The sequence below is a fragment of the Oncorhynchus gorbuscha genome, linkage group LG14, assembly GCF_021184085.1.
Source record: "Oncorhynchus gorbuscha isolate QuinsamMale2020 ecotype Even-year linkage group LG14, OgorEven_v1.0, whole genome shotgun sequence".
In the NCBI taxonomy this organism is placed as follows: Eukaryota; Metazoa; Chordata; class Actinopteri; order Salmoniformes; family Salmonidae; genus Oncorhynchus; species Oncorhynchus gorbuscha.
Window position 1 is genome coordinate 26,875,556 of NC_060186.1, and position 15,603 is coordinate 26,891,158.

The window sequence follows — 15,603 nt, forward strand, 5'->3', positions numbered from 1 at the left end:
GTTTTATAGTATTTTATTTCTATCTGTAGCCCACATTTTTTCAATATTTCAATAACAATGCATTTGATTCATCCACTGTTTTAAAGATGAATACACCTACAATAACATATGGGTATGCGATCATGACAATTGACCGCTTGATTTCCATTTTTGAAGTAAAAGTTTTATCAAAACGGTTCAACTCTTATTTTTTTGTATTGATTAATGAAACTGCTCCTCTGAATTCAGAAGAAAAGCAGAATTGTACAATATGCTCTTATTCACTTCGGATCCAGCCATCTTTCAAACGTAGAAGATAATGGGGAATACGATGAAGATAAAGGTTTTGCTCCTGTTAGTTGGGTGCACATCTTGGATTGAAATATATTTTTCTGTTGTGTGTTTGAAAATATGAATTCCTTCTGGCAAAAGGAACATCCTTGGAGAGCCTTGGAGTACTGCATATATTATGACGACACATTGATTCAAGGGAGCTATTGAAGAGTCCTTTGAAATGGTTTATTAAGACAAGTGTTAGTGTTTCACTGGAGTTATTCAAAGAAACCTCAACAGGTCAAGCAGTAGACTGCTTTTCACTGTTTTTCATTTTGGGCAACACAAATTCTGTCCCCCAAAAAATGTGGCCGATTTTATTTTGGTTTTTAGACAATAGACAGACAAAACACAACAGACAACTTTAACATTTCACAGACATGGACCCACTAAATTAGACATGACTTTGGCTGAGACTTAATGCCGACCTTCAACATAAAGAAAAAAGACAAATAAAGACAACAAAAAAACACCAACTCAGAGGTACATACATATTGTATATTTCAACAAACATTAATGACATCATACTTGCTCAAACCTACATGTTCCCACAGTATCCATGCCTATCTTCTTTGTTCTCATAATAACATTTATTTTTTAAAGGCTTGTAATACTTCATGCCAGATGGCTTCTGTAGCCCATATATATATATATATTTTTTTTTTAAATATTTAAATAATATAGGCTCGAGCAATAATAATGCATTTGATTCATCCACTGCCCTAACGATGGAGGATAATACGATTCTTAGTTGTTAAAGTAAAACATCTTTCAAAATTATTCACTAGAAAATAATGGTTCAACTCCTATTTCTGTATCAATTAATCAAACTGCTTCTCTGAATTCCGTAGAGCGATTCTCATGCGGTGGACTTCTAACAAGCATTGAGACAAAAGCAGAATTGGACAATAAGGGCTAATTAACTTCTGATCATGTCATATTTCAAGCATATTGTCCACGTAGAAGATAATGGGGAATACAGTGAATACGTTTTTCTTTTGCTGCTGTTATGACCTTTATTGGGATGGGCCATGGTTTGGCACCGAACTGATGATGTGAACAGAACAGAGGACAACGCAAGTAATGCTTTCCTCAGCTCCGGGCAGGGAGACACAGAGAGGAGGGGAAAAAAAGGAGGATATGCAAGTTGAACAAGGAGGCAGGCTACAGACAGTATAACACTCTCCTACTCTTTCTGTAGGACTCTAACTCCTGATTCTGCACAAGACTGGACAGCGTAACACGTCTTTGTAGCTGCACTCCTACTTGTGCCTTTGCTTGAGACACCTGGACTTTTAGCTTAGAAATATTCTAGAACAGTCTAATAAGGCTCTCTGGACTTATTAGAAGGCCTATATTATGTGTGCTTGAGGATACTGTTCAGCTCATGGATGTTTGACTTGTTGCCACCAAGCACTTATGCAGGGTCAGTTAATTATCATTCCCTTAATAGGATTAGGCTTGGGGGTTATATGGTAATCTGAACCTATAGTCTGTGGTTAAGGGCTTTTTCTCAGCCAGGTCATTTAGGATTGATGTCAAAATTGGACGTCTATCCATGTCCTGAGGACGTCAGAAAATGCCTTCACAACTGGCCACTAGGCATAACAGTGAGCGCTATTACCATCGAGTAGGCTTGGGATTTGCTGCATGGGTGTAATCACATGACTCTGGATCAGAACTGTTTTTTATTTTTTTTATTTTGGTTTTAACCCGATCCCAAACCGTAACACTCCAAGACTGCTTCCATAACGTGGACTGGGACATGTTTCGTATTGCGTCAGATAAAAATATTGACGAATACGCTGATTCGGTGTGCGTGTTCATTAGAACGTGCGCCGAAGATGTCGTTCCCATAGCAATGATAAAAACATTCCCTAACCAGAAACCGTGGATTGATGGCAGCATTCGCGTGAAACTGAAAGCGCGAACCACTGCTTTTAATCAGGGCAAGGTGTCTGGCAACATGACCGAATACAAACAGTGCAGCTATTCCCTCCGCAAGGCTATTAAACAAGCTAAGCGTCAGTACAGAGACAAAGTGGAATCTCAATTCAATGGCTCAGACACAAGAGGCATGTGGCAGGGTCTACAGTCAATCACGGACTACAAGAAGAAACCCATCCCAGTCACGGACCAGGATGTCTTGCTCCCAGGCAGACTAAATAACTTTTTTGACCGCTTTGAGGACAATACAGTGCCACTGACACGGACTGCAACGAAAACATGCGGTCTCTCCATCACTGCAGCCGAAGTGAGTAAGACATTTAAACGTGTTAACCCTCGCAAGGCCCAGACGGCATCCCCAGCCGCGCCCTCAGAGCATGCGCAGACCAGCTGGCCGGTGTGTTTACGGACATATTCAATCAATCCCTATACCAGTCTGCTGTTCCTACATGCTTCAAGAGGGCCACCATTGTTCCTGTTCCCAAGAAAGCTAAGGTAACTGAGCTAAACGACTACCACCCCGTAGCACTCACTTCCGTCATCATGAAGTGCTTTGAGAGACTAGTCAAGGACCATATCACCTCCACCCTACTTGACACCCTAGACCCACTCCAATTTGCTTACCACCCAAATAGGTCCACAGACGATGCAATCTCAACAACACTGCACACTGCCCTAACCCACCTGGACAAGAGGAATACCTACGTGAGAATGCTGTTCATCGACTACAGCTCGGCATTCAACACCATAGTACCCTCCAAGCTCGTCATCAAGCTCGAGAACCTGGGGAGGTAACAACATCTCCACCCCGCTGATCCTCAACACTGGGGCCCCACAAGGGTGCATTCTGAGCCCTCTCCTGTACTCCCTGTACACCCACGACTGCGTGGCCATGCACGCCTCCAACTCAATCATCAAGTTTGCGGACGACAATAGTGGTAGGCTTGATTACCCACAACGACGAGACAGCCTACAGGGAGGAGGTGAGGGCCCTCGGAGTGTGGTGTCAGGAAAATAACCTCACACTCAACGTCAACAAAACTAAGGAGATGATTGTGAACTTCAGGAAACAGCAGAGGGAACACCCCCCTATCCACATCGACGGAACAGTAGTGGAGAGGGTAGCAAGTTTTAAGTTCCTCGGCATACACATCACAGACAAACTGAATTGGTCCACTCACACTGACAGCGTCGTGAAGAAGGCGTAGCAGCGCCTCTTCAACCTCAGGAGGCTGAAGAAATTCGGCTTGTCACCAAAAGCACTCACAAACTTCTACAGATGCACAATCGAGAGCATCCTGGCGGGCTGTATCACCGCCTGGTACGGCAACTGCTCCGCCCTCAACCGTAAGGCTCTCCAGAGGGTAGTGAGGTCTGCACAACGCATCACCGGGGGCAAACTACCTGCCCTCCTGGACACCTACACCACCCGATGTTACAGGAAGGCCATAAAGATCATCAAGGACATCAACCACCCGAACCACTGCCTGTTCACCCCGCTATCATCCAGAAGGCGAGGTCAGTACAGGTGCATCAAAGCTGGGACCGAGAGACTGAAAAACAGCTTCTATCTCAAGGCCATCAGACTGTTAAACAGCCACCACTAACATTGAGTGGCTGCTGCCAACACACTGTCATTGACACTGTCCCGACTCCAGCCACTTTAATAATGGGAATTGATGGGAAATGATGTAAATATATCACTAGCCACTTTAAACAATGCTACCTTATATAATGTTACTTACCCTACATTATTCATCTCATATGCATACGTATATACTGTACTCTACATCATCGACTGCATCCTTATGTAATACATGTATCACTAGCCACTTTAACTATGCCACTTTGTTTACTTTGTCTACATACTCATCTCATATGTATATACTGTACTCGATACCATCTACTGTATGCTGCTCTGTACCATCACTCATTCATATATCCTTATGTACATATTCTTTATCCCCTTACACTGTGTATAAGACAGTAGTTTTGGAATTGTTAGTTAGATTACTTGTTGGTTATCACTGCATTGTCGGAACTAGAAGCACAAGCATTTCGCTACACTCGCATTAACATCTGCTAACCATGTGTATGTGACAAATACAATTTGATTTGATTTGATTTGATTTAACCCTTTCCTTAATCATTTGGAATGTGTGCCTAAGCTTAACCCTTAACTTCGAAGTTTGACGTTTGGAGAAATGAAATGATACAGAGCAGCAGACGCAACAAAAGCTCTTCGAAATTTGACCTTTGGAGCAACTTCGAAATTTGAAGTTTGGAGAACGTGGAGGAACATCCAATTCTGCTGTGAGACTGTGTAAGCTTGTTGCCATTTCTGCCCTTGTCCTATAAATAACGACGCTGAAGCGTTTTAGTGACCGGTAATGACAGGGTTCACCATATTTAATGTAAGCCATGTTGCCCCCAGCCCTCCACACACACCCCACCCCCTTTGCAGACAAGTTGTGGACAGGTCTCCGTTAATTGCTGTCCCACTGACTGATAGATTACAGCCTGAGAATGGAAGAGGCTGGGAGGAGGGAGCTCTTGCTCTCTCTCCCCTCTCTCTCCTCTCTCTCTCTCTCTCTCTCTCTCTCTCTCTCTCTCTCTCTCTCTCTCTCTCTCTCTCTCTCTCTCTCTCTCTCTCTCTCTCTCTCTCTCTCTCTCTCTCTTTACAAAGGCAGCATCAAACATGGATGCCCTTGTTGTTAATACCTCCTTTACGCCCCACCCACACCATTCATTAGCAGTGAAATAGCTGCAGGAGCCAAGTTATTGACACTGCAACTGAGGTTTGTTTGGATGAAGTTCAACCCCCTACAGTACGTACAGTATATCAGTGGATTCACTTGTTTATACTGTCTATAGATTTTGGGCCGGCAAGTAGCCTAGTGGTTAGAGCATTGGGCCAGTATGTATGCTGGATCAAATCCAGAGCTGACAAGATAAAAATCTGTTGTTCAGCACCTGAACAAGGCAGTTAACTCACTGTTCCCCAGTAGGACATCATTGTAAATAAATATTTGTTCTTAACTGGCTTGCCTATAGTTAAATAAAAATAGAATATGAGAATTGGCACAGACCAGTCAAGGGCTTTGGAAATGGGCTGGACACTGGTTTGCAGGAGATATTGCATGTGATTGGCCTATATGCCCATATTCTTGTATTTAAAAATACTTTTGTTTGAAAGAATTTGTGCAAATCTGTCTTTGAAATATGTCTATAGTCTACTAAAGGCACAAGCTGAGTGCTAGGCATCTTGCCTGTAGGCTACATTTGAAATATAAAAATATGTTTTAAAAAATGCATTGAAATTCAATTGGATATGCCCTAAGGTAATACAACCAAAGTTCTCCAAATGCAGAATAGGGACACTGTAATTAGGTAGTTAACGAGCAATGCAGTTTTTCATCTGCCAACCAGCCTCGTTCCTCCTCAATCCCCTCCACGCCTCTCCTCCTCCTCTCCTCACACTGGCTCTGTGAATTCGCCCGAGGAAACATATTGTGGGGGGGAGTTGTTGTGACGTCACTCACCGGGAGAGCACAGAGCAGGGAGAGAGAAAGTCGCGTCTGTCGACTTTATATGCGGTTGCCTGGCGAAGAGAACCGGAAAGCCCGAAGAACCGGTACTGAGAATACTGAGATCAGGGATGGTGAGGCCAAAATACACTTTGTCATCATCATCTCTAACTGACAAATGTATCGAAATCCCGAAGTAGATCAAGAAACTTAACGGAAGACGGTCTATTGCGCGTTTGTTTTTTTATCTGATAAAGCTCGGGAGGTAATCGTCTCCACATCTAAAGAGATGCGTGCATCTTTCATGATCTACATGTAGATCAACTAAGACGAGAGGTATCCACAGATTGTGAGCTATCCCTGTGCTATCTGCGTGCTATCTGACTGAAACTAAACGGAAATATAGCTCTTACTGCATAGCGACATGGTGGTGCTGCCAGCTTCTGAGTCTATTCCTGCGCCGGAGTTGTGTGGAACATTTACTGGAGAAGAGTGGTGATCAGCGCACCGAATTACCGTATCCCCGCGCAGCAGTCCGAGAGAGGGAGCGAAGAGAAAGCTGCTTGTGAGCCTGCCGTGACCGAGTCACGGACGAGGGGGTGAAGTGGTAGTGGGAATGCCAGCACTTCAAACGATGGGGGTTTAACAGCCCCGCTTCATACGGAGGCACCCCACACTTAAATTTTGACCCAGCACTGAGTCCTTTTCCACGGGCGGGATCCTCTATGTTTCCCCTTCACCTGACCGACTGACTAGTATTTTGTATTCGTCCTAGCTATTTCCGAAGCGAACTAAAGGGGGATATATTTTATGTTTTTCACAAAACAGCCTATTTTTTCTTCTTTTTCTTTTTTGGGGGGGTGGAGGGTGGGGGGGGGGTGAGTAGCATTGCGCTGGATGGGAGCAGAATAGAAGGCTGTGTGTGTCTCTGAAGACTTCTGACTTATCTCCTCGGGTGTTTGAATTAAGTCGTCGCCACTCACCAGCCAGGATGCAGCTTCTCAGAGTTGCCTGGGCTTTAGCCGGAGCGGCAATCTGTTGTTTTGTTATTCTTCTCATCCACTCACGCTTGCTCAAAGAAGGTAATTGTTTATGTGACTGCTTTCAGACCATTATATAATGGCGTTGTCATATTACATAGCTCTGTTTTCATGTCGCCTGTCTGTACTGTCTTTCATGATGTATTATGTCAAGTCTCATAGCCCGACAAAAGAGCTTCGTGCAGGAGGCGTCTTTGGCTCTCGTGCTTAATCAACTTTGCCACGGCGCAAACCTGCTGGATTTGACCCCAAGCCAAAAAATACAATTGATTCGATAATATGAATATCTATCTATTTGATGAACGTGAACAATTCAATGGTCTGAGTGTCACCAGCAATGCTTTCCTATTGGTTAACGTCAACAAGTTATAGACCTATCCAATTGTTCAAATTATATATATATATATATATATATATATATATATATATATATATATATATATATATATATATATATATATATATATATATATATATATATATATATATATATTTATTTATTTATTTTGTGGTCATTTACCCCCACAAAAAAATTGAAGATAAATACATTGATACTGTATATAACGTTAATATATGGGTGGGTAGTATCCCGTTTCAATAGATGGTGTGATTTATAGTTGAGGTCTTCAATAGATGGCACTATAGTCTTAGCTTTAAGGTACGGCTGAGAACAAACCCTTATTATCTCCTCCTATTGGCCGCTGTTATTCTTGTTGTCACGCCTCGTGCTTGGCCACTGTTATTCTTGTTGTCACGCCTCGTGCTTGACCACTGGATATGATCCAACCTTTGCTAAACATTCATTCCCCTTATGGTGAAGCTCGAGCTACAAACCTTAGTGTTGCCCTCTGCCTTGCTGTATCGCTATATGGTTTTTATTTTGGCCTGCCTTAATGTAATTTTTAAATGTAAAAATGAGACTTTTTTTTACTGCTTTTTAAGACAATTAATTGGTTTTCATTAGGACACATTTTCCAATTGTTTTATTGATTTTATTTTTCAAACAATTTTTATACAGCCACCACCTTTTCAAGCTGTCACAATCTGTTGCAGCTTGAAGTACTGTAGATAACCTATATGATTGTATTGTAACTCATTAAATGCATCCTCAAAGTAGGAAACCTAATGTGATTGCAGTGTATTCAGACATACTTAAGGTGGTATGAAAGACCTCTGGTAATGTAGTTTAACCTAAAATATCAATAGATTTCACATGGGTAATGGTCCTTCTGTAGCTCAGTTGGTAGAGCATGGCGCTTGTAACGCCAGGGTAGTGGGTTCGATTCCCGGGACCACCCATACGTAGAATCTATGCACACATGACTGTAAGTTGCTTTGGATAAAAGCGTCTGCTAAATGGCATATATTTATTATATTTAAAGCTTTGAATAGACATTCTATGCACAAACTGCCATGCCTTTTCTCTCATGTCTGGCGTGAGGCTAGCGGCACTCTTTGTGTGTGTGTGGGTGTGTGTGTGGCAGGCAGCAGGGTCATTAGGTTACAACTCGGCCAGGCTCCTCTCCTCACTGTCAGTAGAAAGGCAGGTCAACTGGTGGCAAATGGACTCCCTCTCCACGGCATCTCTGTGCCACATGGTGGAAAGAGAAATGTATGCGTGCCAAGTGGCCTTTCCTGTTAGTCTTGTGCCTACAGTGCTAAAAGGGGCTGTCGGGGCTCTGAGATCTGACTACAGCTCAAATAATCCACATCCACCCAACTGAACTCCATGTGGCGTGTGATAGGCCAGGGCCATGGTATTCTCCCGCAATGGGAATGTTATAGGCAGCCTATCATAGGCTGTGGTATTCTTCCGGAATGGCAGTGGATGCACAAATGCAAAAGATCTTATCCTTCCCGGTCAATGAGTTTGTGATCGTGACCAAGGCTATATTTGTCCACGTTCAATAGCATTTTGTGGATATCATTACATTCCTTTCCACAGCACAAAAAATAACAAATCGGTTAACAAACGTGTATTTTATGTCTAGCAAACATGTATTTTATGTCTTGCAGTCTTTGGTTATTTTTGATCATGTTTTTTGCTTTATTATATCAGAGGTTTGGAATTGGAAGTCTATTGTGGGAGGTATTTATTTTTATTGAAATCTACGCAGGGAAGCAGGAAGAGGCATACAAAGGAAGCTGGGACCATGTTCAGTTTGTGCTGTTGGAATAGCCAAGGTCAAAATGCACACTAGGCTACAGAGTAAAATACACGCTGCTGATATAATGAATTCATAAGAACTGCATTAATGACAGTCTATTGGGGCCAGAATAATAAAAAGGCACCTATGGTAAGTAGTGCAATATGATTTTGCTCATACAGTTGCTAGTAGCACAATCCTTTGTAATGTTCTCTGTCAAAAATTAAATATTTCCACATCTGTTTGCATTGAATGTTACCCAACCCAAAAATGAAATAGTTTTGCAAATGAAATAAATAAGTGCTATTATGTAGCTTCCCCAGCATGATAGATATCTAACTTATACAGGCAGGCAGGACTCTATATACACTGCATTTGGAAAGTATTCAGACCCCTTCCCACTTCCCCCTTTTATTACATTACGGCCTTATTCTGAAATTGATTAACCATCTCTGCAGCCCTCCAACAATCAGGCCTTTATACTAGAGTGGCCAGACGGAAGCCACTACTCAGTAAAATGCACATGACAGACCGCTTAGAGTTTGCCAAAAGGCACCCAATGGACTCTCAGACCACAAGAAACAAGATTCTCTGGTCTGATGAAACCAAGATTGAACTCTTTGTTCTGAATGCCAAACGTCACATCTGTAAGAAACCTGACACCATCCCTAATGTGAAGCATGGCGGTGGCAGCATCATGCTGCTGGGATGGTTTTCAGTGGTAAGGACTGGGAGACTAGTCAGGATCAAGGGAAAGATGAATGGAGCAAAGTACAGAGTTATCCTTGATGAAAACCTGCTCCAGAGTGCTCAGGACCTCAGACTGTGGCGAAGGTTCACCTTCCAACTGGACAACGGCCCTATGCACACAGCCAAGACAACGCAGGAGATGCTTAATTAAGGACAAGTCTCTGAATGTCCTTGCCTGGCCCAGCCAGAGCTCTGACTTGAACCAGATTTGAACCCGATCGAACATCTCTGGAGAGACCTGAAAATAGCTGTGCAGCGACGCTACCCATGTTTTGTCATTATGGGGTATTCTGTGTAGATTTCTGAAGGGAAAAAACGATTAAAGTAAAGGGGTCTGAATACTTTCCGAATTCAGTGTAGTCAGAGGACATGAGGAATAATATATCTCATGAAATATATTGGCAGTACCCTGACATTTCAATTTTAAATACAAGGAAACAAATGACACTCCTTCTGCAGGTTTTCAGATAGCAGCAGGGTGTCAGGAGAAGGTATCTTAGGTAGGCATGCATCATTGCTTTGCTGGAATTTTGAACAGGCAGGAGAGAGGTTGTTGCATCTTGCATAATATGACACAGCATCTACTTTTTTTTATTTATCCCTTATTTTACCAGGTATATTGACTGAGAACAAATTCTCATTTACAGCAACAACATGGGGGAATAGTTAGAAGTGAGAGGAGGGGGGATGAGTGAGAGCCGGGGATGGGGATGATTAGGTGGATATGATGGTATGAGGGCCAGATTGGGGATTTAGCCAGGACACCAGGGTTAACACCCCTGCTCTTATGATAAGTGCCATGGGATCTTTCGTGACCACAGAGAGTCAGAACACCCGTTTAACGTCCCATCCAAAAGACAGGAACCTACACCCCGTCCCCTGGGGCATTGGGATATTGTTTTAGACCAGAGGAAAGAGTGCCTCCTACTGGCCCTCCACCACCACTTCCAGCAGCATCTGGTCCTATCAGGACTTCCACCATCCAAGGACCGACCGGAACCAACCCTGCTTAGCTTCAGATGCAAGTTAGCGGTGGGATGCAGGGTGGTATGCTGCTGGCCTCATGAGTTGCGGGATGAGGAGATGGAGGATTTAGAATGACAAATTATTATAATCCTATGCAGTGGCTCACCTTTGACAATGACAATGACTAGATAATCCTTAATTTAACCCATAAAGTCACTGACTCTGTACACTGTTTATTTGGAGCATTTTGGACTGATTTAACATGTCTCTCATTTAGCTCATTTGACTGACAAGTTAACTTAAGTGGTGCTTCAGCTCAAAAATCAATACATACATTTCACCAAGACATTTGTTACAGACCACCAATACAAATCAAATCAGTCAAGTCTATTTGTCATGTGCGCCGAATACAACAGGTGTAGACATTACAGTGAAATGCTGACTTACAGGCTCTAACCAATAGTGCAGAGAAAAAAAGTATGTGTGTGTGTGTGTGTGTGTGTGTGTGTGTGTGTGTGTGTGTGTGTGTGTGTGTGTGTGTGTGTGTGTGTGTGTGTGTGTGTGTGTGTGTGTGTGTGTGTGTGTGTGTGTGTGTGTGTGTGTGTGTGTGTGTGTGTGTGTGTGTGTGTGTCTGTGTGTGTGTGTGTGTGTGTGGGTAAGTAAAGAAATAAACAACAGTAAAAAGACATTTGAAAATAAGAGTAGCAAGGCTATATACAGACACCGGTTAGTCAGGCTTATTGAGGTAGTATGTACATGTGGGTATGGTTAAAGTGACTATGCATATCTGATGAACAGAGAGTAGCAGTAGCTTAAAAAGAGGGGTTGGCGGGTGGTGGGACACAATGCAGATAGCCCGGTTAGCCAATGTGCGGGAGCACTGGTTGGTCGGGCCAATTGAGGTAGTATATACATGAATGTATAGTTAAAGTGACTATGCATATAAGATAAACAGAGAGTGGCAGCAGTGTTAAAAGAGGGGTTTGGAGGAGGCACACAATGCATATAGTCCGGGTAACCATTTGGTTACCTGTTCAGGAGTCTTATGGCTTGGGGGTAAAAAACTGTTGAGAAGCCGTTTTGTTCTAGACTTGGCACTCCGGTACCGCTTGCCATGCGGTAGTAGAGAGAACAGTCTATGACTGGGGTGGCTGGGGTCTTTGACAATTTTCAGGGCCTTCCTCTGACACCGCCTGGTGTAGAGGTCCTGGATGGCAGGCAGCTTTGCCCCAGTGATGTACTGGGCCGTACGCACTACCCTCTGAAGTGCCTTGCTGTCGGAGGCCGAGCAATTGCCGTACCAGGCAGTGATGCAACCGGTCAGGATGCTCTCGATGTTGCAGTTGTAGAACCTTTTGAGTATCTCAGGACTCATGCCAAATCTCTCCTGAGGGGAATAGGCTTTGTCGTGCCCTCTTCACGGCTGTCTTGGTGTGTTTGGACCAGTCTAGTTTGTTCTTCATGTGGATACCAAGGAATTTGAAGCTCTCAACCTGCTTCACTACAGCCCCCTGAATGAGAATGGGGACGTGCTCGGTGCTCCTTTTCCTGTAGTCTACAATCATCTCCTTAGTCTTGGTTACGTTGACGGATAGATTGTTATTCTGGCACCACCCGGCCAGGTCTCTGACCTCCTCCCTATAGGCTGTCTCGTCGTTGTCGGTGATCACTGTTGTGTCGTCAGCAAACTTAATGATGGTGTTGGAGTCGTGCCTGGCCATGCAGTCGTGGGTGAACAGGGTGTAGAGGAGGGGACTGAGCACGCACCCCTGGGGAGCTCCAGCGTTGAGGATCAGCGTGTCAGATGTGTTGCTACCTACCCTCACCACCTGGGGGCGGCCCGTCAGGAAGTCCAGGATCCAGTTGCAGAGGGAAGTGTTTAGTCCCAGGTTCCTGACCTTAGTGATGAGCTTTGAGGGTACTATGATTGTTGAACGATGAGCTGTAGTCAATGAATAGCATTCTCACATAGGTGTTCCTTTTGTCCAGGTGGGAAAGGGCAGTGTGGAGTGCAATAGAGATTGCATCATCTGTGGATCTGTTTGGGCGGTATGCAAATTGGAGTGGGTCTAGGGTTTCTGGGATAATGGTGTTGATGTGAGCCATTACCAGTCTTTCAAAGCACTTCATGGCTACGGATGTGAGTGCCATGGTCTGTAGTCATTTAGGCAGGCTACGACTCAGAAATGAAGAGGAAGCCTAGAATGACAGTCGAAAGGGGAACCTCTCCATTGGGAGTTCAATAATAAGACACCTATATTGCCTTCCTCCCAACTGTCACATCTCTCTGTGCCAGACCAGTTGATTTAATTGATCTCTCACGGTTTGACATGTGGTGTTATGGAATGGTGTCAGAGAGAACAGTTTGACATAAAAGTTGACATGTAGCATTATAGTGTCTATGTCAGTGGTTCTTAACCTGGGTTCAATCGAACCCCAGGGGTTCGGTGAGTCAGTCTCAGGGGTTCGGCGGAGGTCAAGACACACATCGGACTCCTATGATTCGTGATGACACGCCCCGCTTGGCCATCATTGGCTGCAAGTGATCACACTACATCGCTTGGCCTATCTGTGCTGCAGGGAATTTGGTGCGCTCAGTAGTCGACTTTCTTAATCATACTTACTATGTCGAGCAAAAAAAGAAAGTGGTCGGACGAATATGTACAATATGGATTCACATGTATAACGGAACGTGATGGGAGTCAGCATCCTAACTGCATGATTTGCAATGCCAAGTTGAGCAATTCTAGTCTAGCACCGGTAAAACTAAGAGAACACTTCCTTAAGCTGCATGGAGATGGAAAATACAAGAACGCAACGCTCGCTGAATTCAAGGTGAAGAGAGCCAGATTCGATGAAAAGGCTACTCTGCCTGTTCTCGGCTTTGTACCTATCAACAAACTGATCCTCACAGCATCGTATAAAGTTGAGAAACACTTATAAAACCAGCTGTGTTGAAGATGGCGAATATCATGCTGGGAAAAGAGGCTGAAGTTAAGTTATCCCAAATTCCTCTTTCAAATGACACCATCAGCGACAGAATAGAGGACATGAGCAAAGACATCTTGGCTCAAGTAGTTGCAGATCTGATTTCAAGCCCGGCAAAATTCAGCCTTCAACTCGACGAGACCACAGACGTTTCCAATCCAAGCCAGCTTGCTGTATTCGTGCACTATGTGAAAGACGATGTGATAAAGGAAGATTTTTTATTTTGTAAGCCTCTTACAACAACAACTAAGGCAGCCAATGTGAAGAAACTGGTGGATGACTTCTTCAAAGACAACAATCTTTTGTGGGATATGGTTTCTGTAGTTTGTTTGGACAGAGCTCCAGTCATGCTGGGAAGAAAGTCTGTTTTAGGTGCGCTAGTGAAAGCCGATGCACCACACATCATTGTTACGCATTGTATTCTGCACAGGCATGCATTGGCAACAAAAACCTTGCCTCCAGAACTGGCAGAAGTATTAAAAATTGTAGTGGAATGTGTGAACTATGTGCGAACTAGTGCTCTGAGGCACCGCATCTTCAGTGAGCTGTGTAAAGAAATGGGCTCTGAATTCGAGGTACTTCTGTACCATTCTAACGTTCGGTGGTTATCCCGGGGACAGGTGCTGAATCGTGTTTTTGCCGTGCGTGTGGAATTAGCCCTGTTTTTGCAAGAGCACCAACATTGTCATGCAGATTGCTACAAAAATTCTGAGTTCATTCTCATTTTAGCGTACATGGCTGATATCTTCGCAGCTCTCAATAATCTCAATCAAAAGATGCAGGGCGGTGGAGTCAACATCATCGAAGCGGAGGAAAACCTGAAGGCTTTTCAAAAAACCACTACCGTTATGGAAACGACGAACAGAGAACGATAACTTCGCAAACTTTCCCCTGCTGGACGACTGTGTAAGTAAGATCGAAGATGTATCTGGAATCAGAGACATTTCTGTACCCAAATTGCCACACACTTAGATGAGCTTGCAGTCTCTCGATGGATACTTCCCTACAAGAGAGTCATATCCAGCATGGGTGAGACAGCCGTTCACGTTTAGTGTTGAGACAACAGATGTCAATGATGAATACCTCAATGAAATCATTGAAATTCAGCAGAGCCAGGTTCAACAGCAACTCTTCAGAACAACAACGCTTTCAACATTTTGGTGTCAACAAATGGTAACGTATCCTGATATTGCTAAGAAAGCTCTGGAGATTTTCATACCATTTGTTACAACATATCTTTGCGAGCAATCCTTTTCGAGGATGCTGGACATAAAAACGAAGAAAAGGAACAGACTTTGTTGCGAAAATGACATGAGAGTGGCACTTGCCAAGGTGAAGCCGCGCATTTCTGAACTGGTCTTTGAAAGGCAACAGCAGAAGTCACACTGATTTGCAGTAAATATTCATTATTATTATTATTATTATTTTTGTTTTTGTGTGAAAATCATGTTTTGATGATTTTGTTCTTTGAACACAATGATGTTGATGCACGGTTCATTTTGTGCACCAGTAAAATATATACCTATGTTTTGAATTTGAAAAAAAATCATATTTTATTTTTCCAATTAAGAAGGGTTCGGTGAATGGGCATATGAAACTGGTGGGGTTCAGTACCTCCAGCAAGGTTAAGAACCACTGGTCTATGTGAAAGAAGTGTGATCCTCTGGTGTGTTTGTTTGTCTTTGTGATACCCATATTGCATAATTATGGTGAAAGTGCTGGTAAACGTTATAGTGTAATTACCGTGGCATAGTAGTGTGACTTACATGTACAGCATGTACAGATGGCAGGCACATTCATTAATGTTGCTTTTCCTCACAAAGATGCTTAAACCTGCAGAAAGAAAAGGATAGTTTTGTTTGTTTTGCCCTTGAGCATTGCATCCCTTCAGGCTGAAGTGACAAAGATAATAAAGTGGGGTGCGAA

The 15,603-nt window shown here is 43.4% G+C and overlaps 1 protein-coding gene across 2 annotated transcripts in view; it reads left to right on the top strand.

The window, feature by feature from the left end:
- LOC123994841 (chemokine-like protein TAFA-5) overlaps nt 1–15,603 on the top strand; it is a 199,678-nt gene that overhangs the window by 65,361 nt on the left and 118,714 nt on the right. Inside the window, exon 1 of one of the 2 annotated variants that reach the window (XM_046297887.1) lies at nt 6,672–6,868. The exons of the other annotated variant lie outside the window; for it this stretch is intronic. Coding sequence (XP_046153843.1) covers nt 6,778–6,868 — 91 coding nt within the window. The 5' untranslated portion in view covers nt 6,672–6,777. Of the gene's footprint in view, nt 1–6,671; nt 6,869–15,603 lie in introns of those variants that run through there. 2 annotated transcript variants of the gene reach the window in all.